This window comes from Nestor notabilis, unplaced genomic scaffold (assembly GCF_000696875.1).
Source record: "Nestor notabilis isolate BGI_N333 unplaced genomic scaffold, ASM69687v1 scaffold3132, whole genome shotgun sequence".
In the NCBI taxonomy this organism is placed as follows: Eukaryota; Metazoa; Chordata; class Aves; order Psittaciformes; family Psittacidae; genus Nestor; species Nestor notabilis.
Window position 1 is genome coordinate 70,042 of NW_009916824.1, and position 16,191 is coordinate 86,232.

General features: G+C 35.5%; 1 protein-coding gene across 1 annotated transcript in view; it reads right to left on the reverse strand.

The window, feature by feature from the left end:
* UBR1 (ubiquitin protein ligase E3 component n-recognin 1) overlaps positions 1-9,043 on the reverse strand; it is a 53,822-nt gene extending 44,779 nt beyond the window's left edge. Inside the window, exons 1-3 of the mRNA XM_010024760.1 lie at positions 8,868-9,043; positions 6,768-6,846; positions 4,796-4,906 (exon numbers count right to left, since the gene is read on the reverse strand). Of these exons, the coding sequence (XP_010023062.1) occupies positions 4,796-4,906; positions 6,768-6,846; positions 8,868-9,043 (366 nt within the window). The remainder of the gene's footprint in view (positions 1-4,795; positions 4,907-6,767; positions 6,847-8,867) is intronic.
* Between the last annotated feature and the right edge of the window lie 7,148 nt (positions 9,044-16,191).

Genomic DNA, 16,191 nt, shown 5'->3' on the forward strand with positions numbered 1-16,191 from the left:
TCCTTTCAGCATGTGCATATATAAATGGTATATAATGTTGTTACTAATGTTAATGCAACCAAATCCAATAATTTCATATACAAATAGGACACAGAAATAGAGTCATATTTTCTAGAGTATTTACACAAAGTGTCCCATGATTTTGGGATCACACAAACTGCCTACAAAATCTCAGTATGTGTGTGTTTGCCAGAGTGTGAGAAGATGAGAAACAGAGGTGCTTTCCAAGGATAAAGTTTTCACATGTTACTTTTAGTCTCAAAGTACTAAGAGCACTCACCTTTGCAATGCATGATCTGGCATACATTAAATATAAAAGAATAGAAAGAGCAGTGTGTTTAATATAGACAAGAATCATGTTGTTTGGGTTTGGGTTTTTTGGGGGGGCAGGGGAGGGGGAAATTAACTATAGTCACATTTATCCATTTATGAAGAAAACTGCTTAAAAAAAGCCCAGCACCAAATAAAATCACGTTGTGTCCATATGACATACGACGGAACTGCTAAAAATATAGTGGAAAAGAAGTAAAAATGCGTAACATGACCAATTGCTTCCAAAGCTCTGAACAACAGTTTAATGACCTCATAAGCATTAGAGGAATAATCTGCATTCAAACATACAATCTAAAACATCTGCCAATGAAATCAAGGTCCTTAAATACCACTGTGTGTACATACATAATTTTGGATAAGCTCGTGGTAGATCTTGGTATTAAAGAATGTAAATGTCTGGGGTAATTATTATTTTCCCAGACTGGCAAAGCTATGATCACCTTAAAGTCTGGAGCAGAATGAGAAAAAACTATAGTGCTAACAATAATCTAATTGAACCACGTTGAAAATGTACTAATTTATTTTTCCAGTATGTCTTTTAAGTTTGTTTTTTTAAGCATTAACATATTAAGCAAATATGATAGAACTGGAGGAAAACAGAGCTGTGCACAGAGATACTCCAACCAAGAGTCTTGTAGTAAGACACACTGCTCTCCTTCAGTGTGTAGAAGAAATCAAAGGAAACCACATCAAAGGATTTATAAACTATTAAAAATGGGAATTACTCACAAAAGCAGTGAAAAGTTAAATGATGCAGTGTGACCTCCAATGCTACCCACATTAACAGAAGTCACAGTAAAATGAAATTAAAATACATCTAATGTAAACTGCAAGGGTAAAAATAAAATTGCCTCAAAACCATGCCCAAAACTGTGTAATTACTTAAGCTTCAGGCAAAGCTTCAAAAAACAAAATTATGGAAGAACGAACAAAGTATGTTCAGATATCAAAGTTTAAAAATAACTAACAACCAATTTCTTATTTTCATTTTGTTTAAACAAATGTGGCAGTATTTTTACCTCATCTCAGACACACCTCATAGTAACTTTTTTAAGGACACATTTGGGCAAAAAGGTTGTTATATTTCTGGTATAGTGAAGACATTAATTTGGAATCAATTAGGGAATGGATGACTCCTAAAAGCCTGGAGTGAGGATTCTAAAAATGAAGGATTGCTTTTTTGAGCCCCATTATACATATACACCAACAAGCTTTGTAGATTGTAAATCTCCTTATAGTAAAGCTTGTTGGTTTTTTTTTTAACTAAGGTTTACTTAGGATGTTTGTAAGGATCCTGTATTTTACTAATGCTTACCTTGTATTATCTCAGAAATGCTGAAAAATCTGATGCTTATCTTTAATGTTGTAGATTCAAACCCATCCTTTACCAAGGGCTCATTTTGAAAAAGAGGTCGTTCTGTAGATCACTTTACACTTATTAATCTGCCTTTTAAAAATAGCAGCCAGTTCCTAAACGCATTTTTACCACATTCTGCATTGCAGAATACCCATATGTATATGTATGCAGAATACACACATGCATTGCAGACAAACACAGCATAAACATATGCATCTTCGTATTTGCTCCTACCTGTTCAGAGAAAGCTTATAAACACCCTAGCACAATACATCCTCTGCATTTAGAGTAATTAAAGGAATACCGGTCAGGATCATCCAGAAAATGCTTTTGTTTGACAAGCATGAGATAAACTCCTATACTATCAGAAAACGTGGTGGAAAAGAAATAGGCAAGATGTCTGTTCTACAAGCATTTTGCAATTTATCTCCTTGAATAAGCACTATATGCTGAGAAAATTCCTAAATTATGGATGTCCTTGAATATCAAAACAGAGAACAAATTATGAGTTAATCCAAACATCCATGAGCCTCTTCATCATGAAAAATCCCTGACAGGCAAGTCTTTTTATTAAAATGGAAGGTGGTCATGCAATGCAATCTGCTAAATAGTTACATATAGTATTATTAATATACTGATGCATTTCATTATTCTAGTGGTTGTACTTCTGTCCTTTACTAGGGAGTCTGTGTGAGCTGTCTGCATAATAACTACATATACTGGCAACAAAAAACTATTACAAAAGTAACTCTTCTGCTTGAAATCCAAGTAAATGTCTAATTATATGTTTTCTAGCATTCACGACTCTCAGGTAACACTCATTGTAAGAGTATGTTCCAGTTTATGTGACAGCAGTTATAACAACTTTAGACTTGTGCAACTCCATGACAGAAGTGATGGTCAAACTAATTCACTGCAAACCAAAGACCTTATCAGAGATTGGATGAGAAATAATACTCGATTGGAAGAGAAATAATACTCAAAGCAGCATGGGAGGTTCCCTGTTTCCTTATCATTATAGGTATGATTATAGTTCACAAACTAAAACCAAGAGATACTGCATTAGCTGCTGTCATTACTTACCTATCCTTTAACCTTATCTCTGTCAGATACAAATGGCCTGAAGAATATTCTGAGCAGCTTATCTTCATCCAAACAGAAACAGAATGCTGTGGACTCTGAAAGCTCTCAAGCTTTGTTTAAATACGGTTTTGAAAAAAGCCCGGAAGGCTTCGACAGTGAATTTAACAAGAGTGAAACAGTCTTTTGGTAAAATTGATAAAAGTTTTGATGTTTTTCCTAATACTTGTTTTTTGATTATTTTATTTTTTATGAAAAAGCTGTTCTAAAGGAAACAGAGACAAAAAGCAGAATATGCTGTCATAGGTGCAAATACCACATCTAAGAGATCAAAATCTACACGTTGCAGTGAAACAGGTTCCCCAGTGGGAAGTAAACATTTTAAGGACTCTGGTCAGAGTTATTGGAATCAAAACCTACTATTATTCTCAAAAGTTATGTGCCGAAGCAACTGCTTGAAGATCTTGTACAGAGACCTAAACTTCAAAGCAGGGAGACCCGCCTATTTTGTTTAGAATCTCTTTGGTAAAGTTCTTTATGTGCCTCATAGGTCCATGTTCATCCAGGTATCCATGGAAGAACACTTAATTCTCAACTGAGACATAAACATTTTGTCTTAAGACCATTGCTAAATATCATCATGATATAAGGACATCTCATTGATCAGCTAAAAACCTGATACCAAGTACCTTATAGCATAAATTTTCCATAGTATCTAAGTGTGGCTTTGAAGCTGGTAGACACGAGTTATCTGCCTTCCTGTACATCCTTTATCAACAGTATCAGGACTCTAGCATTGCAAAAAAATCCTATTTACCTTCAGAATGGAAGGACAAAAATGAATACTTCCCAGGGAGGAACTGTGCTAGGTTCTTATTCTTGAAACATCTCTAGAACACGCTAGAAAAAAGTATTGAACATATTATGTAGCAATGGTGACAGAAGTAAAATCAACTGCCTTGGGATAGCTAACGTGGGGTATTCTAACATTGAAATTCTGGCAATCTGGCTTTTTTGATTACAGGTTTTCATGAATAATATGTAGGTATCAGCCACATACATCAGATAGCTCAGTATTCAGGGGTAAGTACAGCTCAGCTGAATAGACTTTACTGAAGTAGGTGAACATTACAGTGACAAGCTCCAACCGGTAATCAGATGAGCATTCTTGGAGCTTCAGCTATTTTTCTCTCTGAAATCCATTAAGATTAATGGTTTTTTGAAGGATGAACAAGTGAAGGAAAGCTTTGTCTCATTTTTCCGTAAGACCAGTGCTCTCTATTCCTTTTCCATTTGATTTTTCATCAGATCAAACAGAACACTGCTTTTGCAACAAAACCAGGCAGAATTAGAGGCCTATTTGCAATGACAAATGCTAAGAGGCTTTTTGTCCTGATTATTTCAGGAAGTAGGACTCTTAAAAAAAAATAAATGTACCTGAACACATTTGGTTTGAGAACTACTTATAAATGGCATATTTCTCATTAATATGCTGCTTTATGAGGTATAATAAGCATGAGACATCCTAGCATAAAAGGTTAGTGTTCAGTTTTAAAGCATAGGGAGTTGTTTTAGTCATAGGGACAGATCACATACCAGAAGCAACTAAAAAACCCGACTGTTCAGTAATACAGTAATGTGGAAAAGAGAAAGTATTATCAAACTCAATTACTCTATCTAAACACTTACTAGTCACTGGGAAAACAATTACTTGTAAATAAGAATTGAGTAATACACACAGCAAAGAAAAGAGCAAGAGATAGCAATTTTAATTCCAAATCAAAGACAGAAATGCATGAGACAGGTAGATGGAAATGTTCTATTGGTTTTGCCTTTTGTTGGGAGATAAACGGTGTTCAATTTATATTGAACACACACCTCAACCAAGGAAATCTTGATTCAACTGAACTGGATCTACCACGTGAATTATATTATATACATACTCTCCTATACAGAAATAAGCACTGTTTTTAAAGAAGGCAATATTTATAATATTTATTCTTTCACTTTAAACAATATTCTTACTTCTTTTGCAGAACCTGATGCTCCAGGCTCATGTTTAGTACACAGTGGTCCAGCCTTCCATGCCTCTGTATCCCCACAGTCACAAAATCCACCTCCAGTGGAGCTATGCATCTGTAAAAAACATGTATTGAATAAGCAAATCTAAAACAAATTTAACTAGAAAGTAGGTGGAAAAGCCTATGACTGATGAATAAGTGCTTCATGAACAGCAAAATAATAATTTCTGCTTTTATGAGCAAAATTACAGCAAAAGTGCTTAATGCTTTCTTTACAAATTCCTTGGTAGAGTTTGAAAATACTCAAAACAAGGATGAGTATATTAAACTTCTTGTTGCACCGCCACTTCTAACCAAAGAAAATAAGACATAATTAGCATCTAAATAAATTATTGCAACTTAAACTTTGCATTACACTTTCAGAAAAGTACAAATTCTGACCCTTCATTGTGGCAAAAATAATTCCTTATCTTACTCTAAATCCCCAATCCTAAAATAATTATAAAAACACTGTATGACCCAATAAAAAGACATTCAACATTGTTATTTACTTGAAACGTTTTAAAATAACCTGATCTAATTAGACATGGTTTGAGCAAGTGGTTGGACTAGGTGACCTCCTTAGGTCCTTTCCAACCTAAATTATTCTATGAATCTCTAAAGAGCACAATCTGTATTCTTTACATTGCATCTTTAAAATGTAAATGCAGCAAATCTGCTCCCATACAACTATATATGGCTGACATTTTGCCTGAAGTTACTGAAAAACAGGGAAAGGACAACAGCTTCTCAGCCCAGCTGTGATTCCAAACTGCTCTCTAATCATTATTGTCTATTTTCCCTGTTTTTCATCTTGCCTCTCTGTAAATTGTGTGTGTGCATTCATCTGCATATATATTTCCATTATTCAAGTAGGTCTGTAAGTCTTTGAATAAATATCTACAACATGTTTTCAGATCAGTATGCAAAGGTTTGTACAGAGGGGCAGAATACTGGATACAGTATTTTAGTCCCAGTTAATTTTGAGATTGCTAGGACCTTCTTCCAAACTCTCATTGAAACATATCTACTTAAAGGGGATTTATGACCAATTCATTATACAAGATAAATCTCTTCAATGGATGTCATGTCAATGAATAGAAGGAATAACTGCAAAAAAAGCTGGCCTGCTTTTTGGTCATGAAAGATAAATAAATTGAATAAATAATGTTTCTGTACACACACTTCATGTTTGGTTTTTTTTTCATTTCTGCTTCCAAGCATGTTGAAATTAGAGTTCTCAAAGAAGAGGGCAAGCAAAAAATGGGGCCTGGGAAGGAAACAGCAGATGACACTTTAGGCAGTGAGTTAGCTAAGAACTATTTAAATTATCCTTTTTTAATTAAAGCATGAGAAGCTCTCTAAGATAACAGATTTAGCTTAAAGAGGATCAAAAAATTATCAGAAAGGCGTGATCTTTCCTAGAACAATCCCATCAATAAAACAAAACAAAAACCAAACATTGCTTAACATTTGTTTTAACTTTATCATAGTCCACACTAAGTACAAAGTAGTTTATGCAAATCTAAGTGGAAATATAGAGACTGCATCAGTGACATAAGTGCTGAAGTTAAGGCACTTGTATACACACACCCATTCTAAATTTCCAAACAGTACTGACTGGGACTCAGGACAGGACTGGACTGTCATTTGCAGTCACAGCTTTTTGCTCTGGCATATACTTCTGTGATATTGCCAAAGAGAATAACAATGTACGTATTCATAAACACTCCCTTACCCTTTGGTTCTTGAATCAGAAAGTTTCTTAAAAGAGGTTTTACACAGTTAGAAACATGGGAGAGAAAAAAATAACTAAACACTAAATTCTAGATTTTTTTAATATAAAAATTACTACTGGTTTATATGCAGTTTATTATTAAAAAGAAAAATCTTTGCTAAAGCTACAAGTACAATTTCTTAATATAATATTTTTCTACCTTGTACCGGTGGTTCTTGTGAATGCTGTTCTGGAAGCAGTCCATACAGAGTACACAGGTTGGATCAACTGCACAGTCTCTGCAACAAAAATGGTAAGTGGAAAACATTCTAAAACAAACATATGGAATTTCCATGCGCAAAAGAAAATGCTGCTCTGAGATTAACAACAGATTCAAATTATAAAAACATTTGGCTACTCCACATCACAGAAAGAAGATGAAAGCCAATCTTGTTACACTTGAACCATGTACTCCAGCACGTTATATCAGATTCTATCACAAACATGTTTGGTTTCCACTTTCAAAACTTGTTGCTAACATATTTCTGCTTTTGCTAAGAATAAGCAGTTATTAAAAGCCATGATGACTTTGAAGTAATCTTTATCATTGTTTCCCACAATTGTAGCCAGTCTGCTAATGAAACTTCTACTACACTTCTGCTAAGATAAGTTTCTAACTTTTAAAACTTAGAAGTTAAAATCTAAGGAGAATTTCTTTTCAAAAGGAGCCAAAGAATATATATTTTGAAATTTTATATCAACAGTTTCAGTCATGTGCTCAAATAATACCTGAAAATCCAGAATTATATTCATGGGCAACCAAGTTCCATTTTTTCCCCTGTTACACATACATATGTTTTTTTATTGCCCTTATTCCCCAGGACATGGTCACTCTTTTTTCTTTAAATGCTATTTCATTCTATGGAAAATGTGGATTACACATGTTTAATGACAACATAGCAAGTTTTTTGTTTTACAGCAATGTTCAACATCTAATTCAAACCTCCTTCACAATGCACCTGAGATAGTACGGTATTTCTGATTACAGAATTACTTTCCTTTCAAACCTTTAGATAATAATAGTTACAATATAACTTAGTACTTCTCTAACATTATCATCAATCTACCACAAGGTGAGTTAAAAGAAATAAAACCAGAAATACTGCTAGATTTGAATGCAGAATTCAAGACACTTAGATTCTGAAACATTCTGAATATTTTCAGAGCATCTATTATTTTTAACATTTTAGAAGCCTAAAGCAAATGTATATTTAGCTTCAGCTGCAGTAGTATCATATTTTGTATAAATACCACCACATTTTTGCATGACAGGAACTCAAAAAGCAGAAGAAAGAGAGACCACCTCCGAGATACACAGCTTTGTCTTTTTGCCTGCTATCATACAAGAACTCGGCAGAGGCAGGAACACCAGTACTAAATTCCTGTTACAGCAGTACTAAACTGCCTTGAGCACTCTTTTCCCTTTGCACAGTCCAATGCCACATTCACTATACAATTTCTAGCAAACGCATACGAACTTCTTCAAAGGCCATTCTCCTTTCATAAGCAACACTAACTTACTCCTAGAAAAAGAGTATGAAATTGATTAAAATGTTACAGCATAATTCATAAACAAAGTCTACAAGAGCTTTTTTAGCCATAATAATATTCTTTTTTACTTAATAATATTCTTTGGGTACTTCTGCTGAAATTTTCTAGGCTTTTAAAATTAACTGAAAACTACAGTAAAATATGCCAACACAGTTGCAAACTTTACAGCTACCAGAAAGACCTCTGGCTTTTTAATATTTTTATTAATTTCAATATAGTTGTATTAATTTAATAAAATTAATTATATCAGTGTGCTGCCATCTTTAATATAGTCCAGGATGAGAAAGAAGGTGAAACAAAATGACCATTGGTCACACAACTATTGCTTGAGCAAAGGACTGATGATGCTCAGAAGTGCTGGATCCTGTTTCAGACTTTGAAAAGGTGAGTACAGCATACGGATTTTTATGCCTGCTCTTCCTCAATTCAGGTACAGACCCCATACTCATACTTTATCCAATATTTTTAACCAATTTCAGTACCTTTAGTATCCTTTCGATTTCCTATTTCTCTGCATAAGCCTTCTTTTCATACACAATTTTCCTCAGTCTAACATGGTTTGAAATGTGAAGCAAATGCCACTGTCAGTTAAGCAAAGACATACCAAACCACAAGCAATGACTAGTGTGTAGCACAACTGATTTTATTAAACCACTTTGCTGCATTATCTCACATGGCAACATTCATGATAACATACCTTCATTCTTACCTGCAAGAGTACGTTGTCTCCCCTCCTTTGAACACCTTCCCACAGAGCTGGGAGGTTCCAGTCTGTTGTAGTTTCTCCAGGAATATATCTGGGTCTTCCCCAAACAAATAACATTCCAAGGGATATAATATTGCTGCCTGCACCATTTCTTCTTGTTTCTCCAGCAAGGGGTCCATTTCAGCTGAGTAAATATTTGGCACATGTTTTGCCAAGCACTGTAAAAACGTAGCTTGGAAGTTGAATCTTTCATCGCACCACTGCAAGAAAAGTACACCCATGGAGAAATATAAATGAATAAATAAACATAAAGAAAATAGGATTAAGCACTTCTTCTGTGAACTCAAATTCCTTTAACACATCAGAAGGCAGTTCTGCAAGTAATAAAACCCAAGAAACCATGGTTTCCCAAGAATTTCTCTGCTGTTTTCCTTTCAATACCCACCACAGTAACCTCTGTTCCCTTGAAGTCTTCTACTAAAATGCTCTTAGGCAAGAGTTGGCAAGTGCTCTGCTACTGTAGAGCAACCCATGCACTAATTAATTTTCAACTCCATGCTTGCCAACAGGCCAATACACAAGTCCTGATGTCTGTTAAGCTGCTGACAAATGGGAAAAGCAGCAGCAGTGGGTTTCCCTGTCTTAGCTGGAAAATAAGTTTGGGATTCACTCCTTAGCCTGCTGATCGTCACAGAATGTGCAGCAACTTAATGATCTCTGAAACTGTTACCCTTCAGTAAAATTTTGTTGAAAGTTGAAACTGGTCATAAGGGTTCCATAGTTACTGATGGAAATGAAGCTCAACTGATTATATAAGCTTAAAGTCCTTGAGAAACCAGACTAAAATCAACTTCATATTCATAAACCAATTAACGAAAGTGGTTGTGTTTTGACTTGAGGTTCTTACTTTTCTTAAGTTCCTGATCTTACTTGCAAGTACTCTGGTTCTCTGAACAGTTCTCTCCAATTGTTCTATTTCTGTCCTTCAAGTCTGAATATTCCTTCTTTCACATTATTCCCATTATTTTGAAATGCCATTTGTTTTTCCCCATCGCAAATCAGACATCGAGGCTCCTAAAGACAATGTCCTTTCATACACAACATTGATTTATGCCAAAAAAATTATTTTTGCAGAAAAAAAAAAATGTATCTACTGATATTTTGCCATCAAACTTCCTTTGCATTACCCTTAGGTAGTCCATTACTTCATTTATCATGGGGGTTCAGGAACTCAAAGTTATGGAAGAAAATTCACTGCAGACACTGATGGAAAAAAGAAGCCCTGGATAATATGGCCAAGCAGGAGATCAAATTTGTCCTCAAATCATCCTAGAATATCCCCGTTTTATAAGTACAGGTTGAACAGTCTAATCAGATTTCTTGAATCACAAAGCATTCAACCCATCCTTAAGTAACTAAAAATGAAGATTCATCCATGAAGTGAAGGGAACCACTTAAAGACCAATTCTAACAAAAATTCTAGATCAAGAAGAATAATTTATTACTTGAGCAATAAGCACCACTCTCATCACCATATTGGTCATGAAAACTTTACAATACACATGCATGTAATACATATGCATTCTGTATACATATACATACAAGCACTCAAATACATAAGCATGTATTTATTTTTGCATGGGCAAAGTGCTGAAGAACAAAAGGAAAACAAATCAGCTTTTTGTTAAATAAAAACAAATCCTTTTTATTTTAATTAAGGTGTTCAAATTTTTCAACTACCTAGCAACAATGTTTTTAATAACAATTACACTTGTCCAGGGCAGAAAGACACCACATTGTAAAAAGCAAGTGAAAATTGAATCCAAATTTATCTAATACTTGAATAACACTTAAAAATGAAAAATACCATGCTTAGCTGTGAGTTCTCGGAAAGATATTCAATGGTAACTCGTAGCTGAAAAGTGAATTCCTTGATTACATGCATTTATTTTCTAATAAATCTGATTTAAGACGAGTGGAAGTAAATTATTCCTACCATAATTAAACCCATAATTCAATGATTTTTCTTAAACATATTTCCTCCTGTAACTTGTTTTCAGTTTTTGTTTTAACTTTCTTATACTGCACCATGTTTTTAGCAAGTTCCTCTCCCAGTCTGGTTGCTTATTTGTTCAGAGCGGACGCGGGATGTGACTCCGCTCTCTTTCCAAAGCACAAGAGAATCCCAGTCTGTAGCTCTTCTAACTTTTTAAGCCATGTTCCCAAGAGATGGTGCAAGTTTAGTTTCTGCGTTGTTGGAACACAGCACATCATAGCTTCAAGAAATACAGGGCTAAGCTTTTCTGAAAATCTGCCAGAAGAGTAGAAGGGGTTCTCACACAGTCTAACTCACAAGCATTTCAAGCATTCCTGTGCAAAGCTTTTAATTCTATTTAAATGTTTTCCAGAGAAGGGAGGATGGGAAGTAGAGAACAAGAGGAAAAAAGGGAAGAGAGAAAACTCTCTGAAGCAGTCTGGTTGCTTTCTGGTGAACATACTAGATTATATCCTCAACCCCTAAATTACCCAGGAAATATCCATTATACTAACAAGAGAAACAAGAATATTGTTTTTCTAATTTCTAAAAGCTGCACCAGGCTAAACTTCAGACCTATCCCATACCCTCTGTGTCTCCTAGGAGAAGTCATCTATTCCTTGCATCAAAATCTGTTTAACATACTATATCCAACTGTATAAAATTACACACAAAACTACCAGAAATACAGAAGCTGCCAAATAAAGCACACCTCTAAGTTAAGATTGACCGTCCAATGCTAGCTTGCTCCCCTTGTGCACACATACTCAAATTCAGGTTTGACTACTTGGATTAACCATTTTAAGTAGGCCCACCTTCCCTCTGCTCACCCACTCCTTTACCTGAGGCACATACCTGTCAGTTGCTACAGATATAAAAAACATATGAATTAATAAATTGTTAGGTGATTTTTACTGATCATATTCTGACTGGTGAAGAGGAAATAAAACAGCCAAGTCTACTGAGGAAATAAAATACTGCATCACCATCAATGAAGTTCTAACCATCCATTTACTCTTCCAGTTTCTGCTACACATAAGCCCTACAGAAAACTAGTTCTCCAAATTTGATTCCTCTCAAAAATAAATGTGAAATAGTGCAGTGAAAGAGGCAGAGGTCACGAGATCACGCAATTAAGATGAAGACATTATTGTGCAACTAAAATACTACTACTGGTTGGTTCTCCATAGCCTCCCCCAGTGCTCACGCCCTACTCTCTGGGGCCCACAGACTCTAAGGAGGAAAGCCCAAAGGATGCAGGCCTGAATACACTCCAACTGACACTATTCCACTGGAAAATATTTTGGGGCTGCAAACTGAAAATTACTGACTAGAAACAAAAATCACCTCCACATACATTTAGAGTAAATTAAGGCTTCATCTCAAATTTGAATTTTGAAATTTCTGAACTTTAAAATATCTCTATTGGCAACCTTAGTAAAGTTCTTTTGATGGGTTTTTTGGTTATATTCTCAGTTTTTAATAAAAGCCGAAGAAACAGCCATGCCATCGCATGGACCATATGAACACATGCATGGCCCAGAAACAAAACCGCCACAATGACCAGAATGAGATATGGCAGTAGTTACAGCAGCAGCACACCACCACCTTTCCTGTGGAGGAAGCAACAGCCACACCACAACAGTGGACATTCCCAAGTATTGAAAACAGCAGGCAAAGGTGACACTACTACCTGATACTACTGAAGAGCATGGGTCAGACACACATGGCTTCCTATCTCCTCTTTTATACTTTGTATCTCTAAGCTTCCCCAGCCCCATCTCTTTTCCTCCTTTAATCACTCGTTCCTGTCACATTCTCCTTTTTTAAGATGACAGTAATTCTGAAACTGCATGAAAAAGGCAGATGAAGGGAACCAGGAGGAGTTGCAAAGCTGTGTTTCTCAAGCATAAGCAGTTTTGTCAAAAAGAGCAGAGACAACAACCATTTTGCCCAAGATGTTTGATTTGTTCTGTATAACAAAAGCACTCATGTCTTTAATGGCTCTTCAGAAGAATATGGCTACAGAAGTACCTCATGATACCGCTGGAGAAAGAATCATTAGGACATAATCTCTTCTCTTGCATGGAAACATGTCCTCCTCTCCTCCTCTGTGAGATCAGACCACTAATATTTCTTCCCATGTGTAAGCACACAGACTTTTCCCAACAGTCAACTCCAGCCAAACATGGAGGTTTCTCCTACATCTAAAAAGGAGAGTTTGTAGGCTTTTTCCAAACCCTTTAAATAAGCATCACGTCAGAAAAGGTCAGAGGATGAAGAGTTGTATTTGCCTACAAATAAACAGTGCTATAAAGAGCAAAATATCTGTCATTGATACATCCAACTTTGTCATTCACACATTTATTTGTGAATACTGCAAATAACAAAAGGAATGAGAGCTAAGGGAGTATATAAGAGAAAAAAAGTTACTCTCAATTCACTTTTCACCTATAGATCAAGCATCAAATGGTATTTCTCACCACTATGACAGAATTTATCATTGCAACAGGTTTATTATGTACATTAATTCAGTAACTACTACTTCCTTTTTGACTTACATTCTAAGCACAGTTCTGTTTGAATTCTAAAGTCTTTTCACACTAACAGTTTGTGTTCAGCAATACTATAAAAAGCAGCTCTTCTGTAACCACATTGATTGACACACTGATCTTTTAGTGCTAAATGACTGCATGAATTCCAAGACTATATTTTTAGACAGAAATATTAATGTAATCAGTGAGAAGCAATATTAATATTTATAAACATTAAATAACAAATTATGAAAGAATAGACACTGCCAGCAGAACAAACTAAAACCTGTATCTAGTCCAGTATTCCAGTTAAAAGGAGGAGGAGTAAAAAAGCTTAGTTTGTGCATGACATAAACCTGTCAAGCATGAGATGGCAACACCAGCTGCCTGTCAAAACAGCTGGGAGAAGCAGGATTTTAAAAGTAAATACATAGAATGCTGGAGACATACTGATTTCAAGTAACTGCCATTCAACATCTGTACTAAATGCAAAAGGCTGCTTTGCTTTAATGCACAGAATAGTTGTTTCCAGTTAAAGAGATAAGCAGCAGAAGAAATACCAGAAAACTTTCATTCTGATATTGTCTCTCCACTTGAGCAACCATGCAGAATACTTAACATTTCTTTAGAAAGCAAACTTCAAAACATTCTTGAACTAACATTTTTGTATAAGATTTTGTGTTTAATTTTTTAACTTTTCCTTCTGTTTGTTTTGGCTTAAAAGTCCTCGGTTTTCTAACGCATTGACAATAAGATCCAACTGCAGTACAGAATACCTAAGCATCATTTCTAGTAAAAATAACCAGGAGACAAGGCAATCTATTTCAACCTCAAAGATACATATTCCCACAGAGGAGGCTTCAAAAAGCAGCACTAGAAATTAATCAAACTGGATTTGTTTTAGGAGCATAAATTCTACTATCTCTAGAAGGGCACAGTTCAGGGAGTTAAAATGGAAACTTACTCTAGCTTATTGTCACATAAGCATTATATAGTTGTTCATTATGTGTTTCACATTCTCCAACAAAGTACAGTCAATGCTTTATTAGAGAATCTAAGCTTAAAAATATGATTATGACCATTATATTATGAAATATCTGTTTTCTGACACATCAGTCACATGGCTCCTTTACATAATATCACTGGGAACCAGCCATGTACCAAACTTTAGCTCTGGATATCAGTAATTACACTGAACGACTCACGTTTGGTTTCCAAAGTTATTTTCTATTGGCAGAACATGGGTAACCATTCAAGATAGCCTAACATTAACATTGTCCTAAAAAACAACTCTGACCTGAAGACATAAAAGAACTGTTTGATCTCTACATTCATTTAAACTTTGACCCCCAAGCCAAAGCAGTGTGCCAATTAATGTTAAAGATGCTTTAATAACACAGGTGTTTGCCCATTGGGCATGACTCATAACAGCACAGACTACCAAAGCTTTATCTGCAGCAGAATCTACCTTGATTCCAGTAGTCTCCAATGACTAGTAGCTTAGCTGAACCAGAGCAAACCAGTGACAACCAGAGAAGCAAAGGTAACCACCAGCACCCTCAGTTCCTGTTTCAGCTGCTGGACAGCTAAAACTAATGTTGTCTTCTGGTAAACAATGCAGACTCAGACTGTTCAACCCTTTTAAAACTGCAGGTCAGGTGTCAGTTTTAAATCATAGTCATCTCCAAAACCACAAGAGTGCAGCTTCAGTTCACAGGGTGTAGTGCTTCAATGCAAACAGGTGTCCAAGAAGACATTTGAAGTGAAATCATGAAAGCCTCTCCTTATTATACTGCCTACCAAACAGAGACCCTAGAGTAAATATGCTACAAAATTAGCAGGATACTACTAAGAAGGTCAAACAGGCAAACAACGTAGCCAGAAATTCTAGCAGTAATTCCCAAGTCTTTGAGGCATGCAATCCAAACATGTCATGTTCCAAATTTTTTGGCCAAATATGAATTAGATAGATAGCAAAGCACAATTAACATGTCAACATGAGGGGAAACAGGAATTCACGATCACTTATTGAAATGAAAACATGTGCAAAATACATATTTGGGAAGGGGGTATTAGCCCTGAAAAAAATAGCAAAATCATTCTATTTGCAAAGTTATTCATAGTATTCTGTGAAACTTTACAATTTAACTTTTTCTTTAAGTTCTGACTATTTGATAGATCCTTTTAACTTTGTTTCTAGAGAAACGAAGGAAAGACTTTGATTCTTTCCATGTTTGATCCTTAACATCTATGCCATGTTCTCCAAGCCTCAAAGGACTTTCTTAGCACCAGACTGCACTTCAAAAATTGCAGCTACTGTGGATATTTATAAAGAAGTCATTCATTACTTTGGCCTACCTATGTTTGGGGGAAAAAAACCAAAACAAACAAACAAAACACTAGGGTTTGTATTAAGTCCTGTGTACTCAAACTTGTCCTACAATCACACAATTTTCCAATTGTAAAGCATTTTAAGATCCAACGTATGCAAAGTCTAATTCTGCAGTGATGCGTGTACAAATACTGAGGTGATTCTATCTGTATTTAGCACTCACTTGTCATCTCCCAAATGCTTTCCCATAAACACCAAAACCAACCTATTTATCCCCAGCTTCTCTACTGCTCTGGGACCTAGAAGCCACTTAAAACAGCTGCATGCTATCAGGAACATACACTTGTAGATATGTTCTCCTGGACCCACATACCTCTCGTAGCACTGTAACAGTAATATTATATACTGTAAATATAAAATATTTAT